The sequence below is a fragment of the Phycodurus eques genome, chromosome 3, assembly GCF_024500275.1.
Source record: "Phycodurus eques isolate BA_2022a chromosome 3, UOR_Pequ_1.1, whole genome shotgun sequence".
NCBI classification, from domain to species: Eukaryota; Metazoa; Chordata; class Actinopteri; order Syngnathiformes; family Syngnathidae; genus Phycodurus; species Phycodurus eques.
In genome coordinates, this window is record NC_084527.1 from 30,056,491 (window position 1) to 30,065,697 (window position 9,207).

Here is a 9,207-nt window from a genome sequence, read left to right on the forward strand (position 1 = left end):
ACTGCAGGCAGGCCAGTCTAGTACCTGCACTCTTTTACTACGAAGCCAAGCTGTTGTAACATGCAGAATGTGGTTTGGCATTATCTTGCTGAAATAAGCAGGGGCGTCCATGAAAAAGACGTTGCTTGGATGGCAGCATATGTTTCTCCAAAACCTGTATGTACCTTTCAGCATTAATGATGCCTTCACAGATGTGTAAGTTACCCATGCCATTGGCACTAACACAGCCCCATACCATCACAGATGCTGGCTTTTGAACTTTGCGTCCATAACAGTCCGGATGGTTCTTTTCCTCTTTGGCCCGGAGGACACGACGTCCACAATTTCCAAAAACAATTTGAAATGTGGACTTGTTGGACCACAGAACACTTTTCCACTTTGCATCAGTTCATCTTAGATGAGCTCGGGCCCAGAGAAGCCAGCGCGTTTCTGGGTGTTGTTGATAAATGGCTTTTGCTTTGCGTAGTAGAGTTTCAAGTTGCACTTACGGATGTAGCGCCGAACTGTATTTACTGACATTGGTTTTCTGAAGTGTTCCTGAGCCCATGTGGTGATATCCTTTCCACATTGATGTTGGTTTTTGACGCAGTGCCGCCTTAGGGATTGAAGGTCACGGGCATTCAATGTTGGTTTTCGGCCTTGCCGCTTATATGCAGTGATTTCTCCAGATTCTCTGAACCTTTTGATGATATTATGGACCGTAGATGATGAAATCCCTAAATTCCTTGCAATTGTACGTTGAGGAACATTGTCCTTAAACTGTTCGACTATTTTCTCACGCACTTGTTCACAAAGAGGTGAACCTCGACCGATCTTTGCTTGTGAATTACTGAGCAATTCAGGTAAGCTCCTTTTATACCCAATTATGGCACCCACCTTTTCCCATATAGCCTGTTCACCTGTGGGATGTTCCAAACAGGTTTTTGATGAGCATTCCTCAACTTTCCTTCTTTTTTGCCACCTGTCCCAGCTTTTTTGGAACGTGTTTATCGTTGGAACGGATAAAGTTTATCAGTCTGAACATTAACTATCTTGTTTTGTAGTGTATTCAATTAAATATAGGTCGAACATGATTTGCAAATCATTGTATTCTGTTTTTATTTCTGTTTAACACAACGTCCCAACTTCATTGGAATTGGGGTTGTATAAGAATCACATTCTGAACGATCCCATATCATATCACAGTCCCATCCCAGGCAAATGTGTGCCTCAATGTGGTGTCCATTGCACGACTGGTGTTAAAAAACACATACATGATTGTCCTTTTTACCGAATGGGAGGATAAAAACAAGGTCTGATTTCGTTTCAGTTCTTCAGTAAACTCAGTTTAATACCATGATTATATTGGCTCTTTCATAAAGATTTTTGAGATTTGTTCTTTTGATTTGGTTTGATTTGATTTTATGCACATTTGTGTATCGCCAGCACCAAAACACAACACATTCGGTTAAAATTACAATTAAACCACGTGTGAGTTTATGCCTTGTGGCACTAGAACATTAAAAGTAAAAAAAAAAAATAATAATTATGAAGGCGTGTGTGTGTGTGTGTGTGTGTGTGTGTGTGTGTGTGTGTGTGTGAGAGAGAGATAAAGTGATGTTCGCATTGTGTATGACAACCATATCCATGGCAGAATTATAGCCTCCGTCTCGAAATGGGATTGGATTATACTGTAAATGTGCTGAAAGTAAAATGTTGGACTAATAAAACCATTCACTCTGTTAGTACAGAAAATTCACCTATTTAGGGTTTACTTCCAGTATCTGTGGTTTAACATGCTGTGACAACTATCATGATAATATTAAGCTATTAGTGTCTTGTGTCAAAGGGTCTGGTTTTTGACACAGTAGCTTTTCACTCTTTGTTTTATGCAGCCATTTGCTAAAATCATTTAAGTAAAATTTTTTCCTCCATATTGACAGAAAAAAAGCGGAATTGTTGAAAATTTTGCAAATTTTTTTAAAAAGGAAAAACTGAAATATCACACAGCCATAAGTATTCCGACCCTTTGCTCAGTATTTAGTAGAAGCACCCTTTTGAGCTAATACAACCACGAGTCTTTTGGGGAATGAAGTTTTTCACACCTGGATTTGGGGATCCTCTGCCATTCCTCCTTGCAGATCCTCTCCAGTTCTGTCAGGTTGGATGGTGAACATTGGTGCACAGCCATTTTCAGGTCTCTCCAGAGATGCTCAATTGGGTTTAAGTCTGGGCTCTGGTTGGGCCATTCAAGAACAGTCACAGAGTTGTTCTGAAGCCACTCCTTCATTGTTTTAGCTGTGTGCTTAGGGTCATTGTCTTGTTGGAAGGTGAACCTTTGGCCCAGTCTGAGGTGCTGAGCACTCTGGAGAAGGTTTTCATCCAGGATATCCCTGTACTTGGCCGCATTCATCTTTCTTTCGATTGCAACTAGTCGTCCTGTCCCTGCAGCTGAAAAACACCCCCACAGCATGATGCTGCCACCACCATGCTTCACTGACAGGTGATGAGCAGTGTCTGGTTTTCTCCACAACTGCCACTGAGAATTAAGGCCAACAATTTCTATCTTGGTCTCATCAGACCAGAGAATCTTATTTCTCACCATCTTGGAGTCCTTCAGGTGTTTTTTTATTTATTATTATTTTTTTTTTGCAAACCCCATGCGGGCTTTCATGTGTCTTGCACCGAGGAGAGGCTTCCGTTGGGCCACTCTGCCATAAAGCCCCGACTGGTGGAGGGCTGCAGTGATGGTTGACTTTCTAAAACTTTCTACCATCTCCTGACTGTATCTCTGGAGCTCAGCCACAGTGATCTTTGGGTTCTTCTTTACCTCTCTCACGAAGGCTCTTCTCCCCCAATTGCTCAGTTTGGCTGGACAACCAGCCCTAGAAATGGTTCTGATCGTCCCAAACGTCTTCCATTTCAGGATTATGGAGGCCACTGTGCTCTTAGGAACCTTAAGTGCAGCAGAATATTTTTTGTAACCTTGGCCAGATCTGTGCCTTGCCACAATTCTGTCTCTGAGCTCTTCAGGCAGTTCCTATGACCTAATGATTCTCATTAGCTCTGACATGCACTGTGAGCTGTAAGGTCTTATATAGAAAGGTGTGTGGCTTTCCTAATTAAGTCCATCAGTATAATCAAACACAGCTGGACTCCAATGAAGGTGTAGAACCATCTCAAGGATGATCGGAGGAAATGGACAGTTAAATATATGAGTGTCACAGCAAAGGGTCTGAATACTTATGGCTGTTTGATATTTCAGTTTTTCATTTTTAATAAATGTGCAAACATTTCATACTTGAGCGCAACCCACGCGTGCTGTTTTGAAAGTGTGGTGCAGCTCTCCTCCAAGTCGGGGGTGTCTCTACGGCTGGTATTGGCTAGGACGCCACAGGGTGGAGTCTCCTCTGCATTTTGTGGCCATTTCCGGTACCCGTTTTTACTTTCCTTTCCGTAGCAAGGAACAAAGAAACAACAATGGCAACCGTAGAACAGTGTCTGCTAGAACAAATTGGACCTAGATGACCAGATGATATGTTTAATTATGCTGCAAAAGGCGGCGTAGTAATTTTTGCTGTGTGCGCCTCAAGCTACGCAGAGGGGCCGCGTGGGCCAATTCGTCGGTCACGTGGTGTTGTCAGCCGGACGAGCGTGGGAGTATCAAGAGACCTTAACGCAAAGAGCTGTCTCAAAAGACCATCGCAAACTAATCGTTGTAAAACATAACGATGGCATTGGTTACAGGCGCATACAGTGGGTACGGAAAGTATTCAGACCCCCTTAAATTTTACACTCTTTGTTATATTGCAGCCATATGCTAAAATCATTTAAGTTATTCCTTTACCTCATTAATATACACACAGCACCCACATTGACAGAAAAAAAACTGAATTGTTGAAATTTTTGCAGATTTATTAAAAAAGTAAAACTGAAATATCACACAGCCATAAGTATTCAGACGCTTTGGTCATTATTTAGTCGAACCATCCTTTTGAGCTAATGAGTCATGAGTCTTTTTGGGAATGATGCAACAGGTCTTTCACACCTGGATTTGGGGATCCTCTGCCATTGCTCCTTGCAGACCCTCTCCAGTTCTGGCAGGTTGGATGGTGAATGTTGGTGGACAGCCATTTTCAGGTTTCTCCAGAGTTGCTCAATTGGGTTAAAGTCAGGGCTCTGGCTGGGCCATTCAAGAACAGTCAGAGAGTTGTTCTGAAGCCAGTCTGTTATTTGAGCTGTGTGCTCAGGGTCATGGTCTTGTTGGTAGGTGAATCTTCGGCCCAGTCTGAGGTCCTGAGGACTCTGGAGAAGGCTTCGTCCAGGAATGGGATGATCAGAAGAAATGGACAGCACCCGAGTTAAATATATGAGTGTCACAGCAAAGGGTCTGAATACTTATGGCTGTGTGATATTTCAGTTTTTCATTTTTAATAATTCTGCAAAAATGTCAACAATTCCGTTTTTTTCTGTCAATATGGGGTGCTGTGTGTACATTGAGGGGAAACAAAAGAACTTAAATGATTTTAGCAATTTTAGCTGCAATATAACAAAGAGTGAAACATTTAAGGGGGTCTGAATACTTTCAGTACCCACTGTATGTTTGTGTATGTGGATCCTGTGCTGTTTTTGTACTGATGGGTGCAAGTGAGCATGAGCGTGTTTCGTTATGCTTCCGTATGTCCAGTTCATTTGTAACAGCTGATTCACCCCCCCTGCCCCTTTTACCCTGCCATCCCCTCCATCTAGCCGTCCCACACTATCCTCCGGCCAACCACACTTATCTGGAGGTGGTCATCTACTGTGTGGGCTTCTTCTTCATCGCAGTCATGGTTTCCATCGTAATTATTGTGAAGATTCGCACCTCCTCCAAGAAGAGTGACTTCAACAGTCAGCTGGCTGTCCACAAGCTGGCTAAAAGCATCCCTCTGCGCAGACAGGTAACAGAAAGTAGATAGGGGGTTTGGAACATTTTTACCTTTTCCTCTCCTTTCCCTCACAACACCACTTTTGCTCTGGTCTGTATGAGTGTATATTGACGCTTTAATTCTACTAAAAGCATGCTTCCATAGAGATTGTCAAGCGTCCCAGTCTTGTATCTGGTAGGTATAGTGTTCTTCTTGAGCACAGTGTTACAGGTTATTTCAATATGGGCTAAACAACCAAAAAATAAAAATTTCCACTGTTGACTTAATTAGTTTTAATTGTTATCTGTGTCCATTTCATTATGAGGGGAGTAATGTCAGGCTTCTTTATCTCAGGTATCTGTGGACTCAAGTTCCTCCATCCACTCTGGTGTGATGTTGGTTCGACCTTCTCGCCTTTCCTCCAGCGGCTCTCCAATGTTGACAGGGGTGTCTGAGTATGAACTACCCCAAGATCCCCGTTGGGAGCTTCAACGAGATCGGTATGTACCAAAGAAATCAAATTGTGTTTTTCATCATTAAAGCCGCTAATTCCTTCTTTCCACCAACCTGTACTGTCAGTTTGATTTGATACGGTACTCCTTTTTATACCCTACCATTGGACAGGGTCCTGAAATAGCAACCTTTTCAGGATCCTTTCATTTGGGCACAAGTCTCCGCAGCACAGCACTGTTAGCGTGTGTCGGTTTGAGAAAGAGATTGCTGTCTGTTGATTAGATGCTGTTTTTGTTTATTGTCCAAATTAGTCAATACAATTTACAGTGAATATTTTGTATGATCATCAACAATTATATTGGCTTCTATAATAATGGTGGTGGCTGGACAAAACCACAATGATGGTTAGCCCATCTCCCTCACAGTTCTAAAGTTTGAGGACATAATTACCCATAAGTATGAATGTAAGTGTGAATTCTTGTTTGTCTATATGAGTCCTGCCCTGTGCCGTTTTTCAGTGGCCACCTTCATGCTCTCATCCATGTTGGTCGATGAATTGTTTCTTCATCTGAGGATGCAAGAATTGCAACCCAGAGTTACTGCATAGTGCAGTCCAGCTTCATAGCTTTTTAGGATGCTTCACCAGTTCTAAGTGAGGTTGGGAAGGAGATGATCCTGGCCATGCTTTGCTTTTTTTTCCTTCTTTTTCTTCCCCCCCCTCCCTGTATACCCATAGCAGCACAAGCTTCAATGGTGTCTTTTGTTTGTTTATTTCACTGTGGAAGGTTCTGTTGGCCTTTTTATTTATTCAGTGACATGAAATGGTCAAATTCCACATATTTTGCAGAGGTCATTTTGGCACTTTAAGGTACCCTAAAGGGGCATGCCTATTCTGTTTACACACTATGTGGTGGAAAGACAACCCTAATTAGGATTTACCAATGTGAACCATCTCATGATGAATCAAATTTTAGGTGGAAACCTGGCTTAAGAACACAATCTGTGATGCATATAAAGTTTTCAAGTTCCCTTTATTTAATACAAGGCACCTTACTCCATGAATCAGAGTTGTATGAAATGAAAGCATAGTGTTTTAACATATTAATGTTATTGAAGTACTGGCATGTATAGCATTCTTTTTGTGTCTTGGTTACAGACTTGTTCTTGGGAAGCCCCTGGGTGAAGGCTGCTTCGGTCAGGTGGTGATGGGAGAGGCTCTGGGTCTCGACAAAGAGAAACCAAATCGTGTGACAAAGGTTGCAGTGAAAATGTTGAAGTGTAAGTAATCCCTCTTTTATTTGAATTTATTTAGGATAGTCCCTTGAGGTGCAGCATCTCCTTTTCGAGCGGGTCCCAAAATACAGATGCAACATACATAACAAACAGAATTATAGAATAAGAAAATGCGTGTTACAGACAAAAAAAAAACGGAACAGAAAAGAACAGACAAAAAAAGCAAATTAGCTCATTCAGCCAATCGCACCCACTTCCGCTGCCTTCTGATATAAACGGTGACCCAAATGCTTGATATGTTCATAATCATAGCCAGAACAGTGAGATGATCTGTGTGACGGTGATCTGATCATTCAGTGACAGTGCAAAATATTTCAAAGGAATAAATAAAGGTACTTTATTTCAATGAGCCGGGGAGATTATTCCAGTGAGATGGATTTTTGTAATTTAATGATCTGCGACCAAATTCTTTGAAAATTCTGGGAACGGTAAAAGAAGGGTGTTGTAAATGTCGAAGGGAATAATAATAATAATAAAAAAAAGAAAGTCATACATAGATTTGCTTGGACCCAGTGTTTCTTGAAAGGAGGACAGTTAAAGTGAACACATTTAAAGACACATTGAATCCATTGAAAGTAAGATCTTAAATATGGTTGTAGCCAGTTTAGAGAACCATACAGATGACAGTGATGGGTTTTAAAGGGACAACGTAAAATAAATCTGCATAGGGAATTAAACAAGTGGTTTGAGTTGAGTGTCTGAGGTGTTCTGATAGACAGTGTCTGCATAATCAATAATAGGGAGTAACGTCTGACTGTTTTCCTGACTGTAAATGTGAAACAACTGATTGACCTGTAGATTGAGCAAAGATAAGCATACATATATAAATTGTTGATAAGAGAAAAAAGGAGGGGTCCTCAGGGTTCTCTTTTGATGTGTAGAGAATCTGCTTCCACTGATGCACGGCTTTGCTTACCTTACATATGTGTGCAAGGCTCGAATTAACCTGTCTCGCATCGCAGTTTGTGGGTCAAAATTAGCATTTTTGCGCATTAAAAACACACATTGAAAAGTCAAACTGCAAATCAGGTTTACCGTGCAGACGGAAGCCGGCAGTGGCTTATATGACACAACACGCTTACGCCATCGACGCGTGGGAGTGAAGCCTTTGACTGATGAGCGGGAAGACAGCAGTTGCAAAATGTGACGCCGAATGGAGAAGAGAGAGAGAGAAAAGACATGGCGAAAGTGTCGTCGTGCTTTATAATGTAATGCAAGGCGAGCACCCATTCGTTGTATCACGGACCTTTCTCTCCGGCGGGTATGACGCCGTGTCACGGGACCCGAGAGACAGAGGTCAAGTTAACATAGCGCAAATCAGTGAGCTTAACGTTAGTCTTCTTTACTAACATAAAGTTAGCGCTGCGGGCTGCGGAGTGTCACTTTTAATTATGAGTAACATGCAATGTGTGGCTCTTTTTTTTTTTTTTTCTTAAACAGTGAGAAGGACAGTATCACACGCCCATAACGGTACATCAGTGTGCTTTTTGCTCAGTGTAGTCACTGTGTGACATATGGCCAATCCGATGATCTGTAAGTGGCAAACGTTTGAGTCGAGCAGGTGAGAAACATCACAAATGTGGCCAGAGAGGAATAAGAGTAAAGTGGATCGTCATCATGGACTCAAACAGAGGAAGGTTTTGGTGAAGGGAGATGAAGGAAATATTTTTCTCTCTGAAGGTTTCTTCATTTTAGTTTGAACAAATTGCACACTTCCAAGACTTAGAAATACATAAATTAAATTTGTCTTATTCCTAGTCAGCTGGTCTCAGCTCATAAATACACAGCCATGAACCTAATGTATTAAGTCACAAAATGCTCAAGGGAAGATGCACAAAGGCTGTTAATGCTTTAAAAAAAAGCCTTATATTGTATACACAATGTGAATTCAAGAAATAAAAACTGTTAGTTCTATAAAAAGGGAAACAATTAGGCATACGTTATTACGTGAAAGGTCTTATTTTCTCTTGTATTCAAACTTGCTGTTTGACCAAGCAAAAATATAGTTTATCCAAATAATCGATTGTTTGATAATATTTCAGTAGGATCAAGTAATAAAATGTTTGTTAGCTGCAGCCCTACGTTCAACTCCCCAATTATCATATTTTTATTTCAGAAAATCCTTGCTTCGGGTCCCAGTGCGATTAGTAGGGTTGGGCTTCGAGATTCGAGACTAAGATTCCGGTTCTCTCGCAATCGTTCGAATTTTAAAATGTCGGTTACCGTGTTTTAATGCCTACAGTCCGCCGACCCCGAAGAAGAATGTGGCGAAAACCAAAACGAAGAATCAGCAAAAACCAACGAAGAATGTGCATGAAGACGGGCTTGTGCCCAACAGCTGTGGCAAACAAAAAGTGTGTCTTAACTATGTTAAAATAAATGACCAGTCACCTCAGTGCAACGCTTGTATTAAGATTATATTGTGCAAAGAAGGCTTTCATGATGTGTAGTCTGACGCGCTTCCTCCCGCTCCGAGCCTCAGCCTACACCGCGCGGATCTTCAGTGAAGTCAATTGGGTGAGTGAAACAATAAAATAGGTCTATGTCAACATTGAGGCAACTCAAACGGTTAAGT

At 41.5% G+C, this 9,207-nt stretch overlaps 1 protein-coding gene across 4 annotated transcripts in view; it reads left to right on the forward strand.

Annotated features, from left to right (window-relative positions):
• Positions 1-9,207, forward strand: part of fgfr1a (fibroblast growth factor receptor 1a) — a 44,995-nt gene that overhangs the window by 26,965 nt on the left and 8,823 nt on the right. For 2 of the 4 annotated variants that reach the window (XM_061673063.1, XM_061673065.1), the window contains exons 9-11: positions 4,729-4,925; positions 5,241-5,386; positions 6,496-6,617. In XM_061673063.1, the coding sequence (XP_061529047.1) occupies positions 4,729-4,925; positions 5,241-5,386; positions 6,496-6,617 (465 nt within the window). The remainder of the gene's footprint in view (positions 1-4,728; positions 4,926-5,240; positions 5,387-6,495; positions 6,618-9,207) is intronic. The other 2 variants (XM_061673064.1, XM_061673067.1) reach the window with 1 other exon arrangement.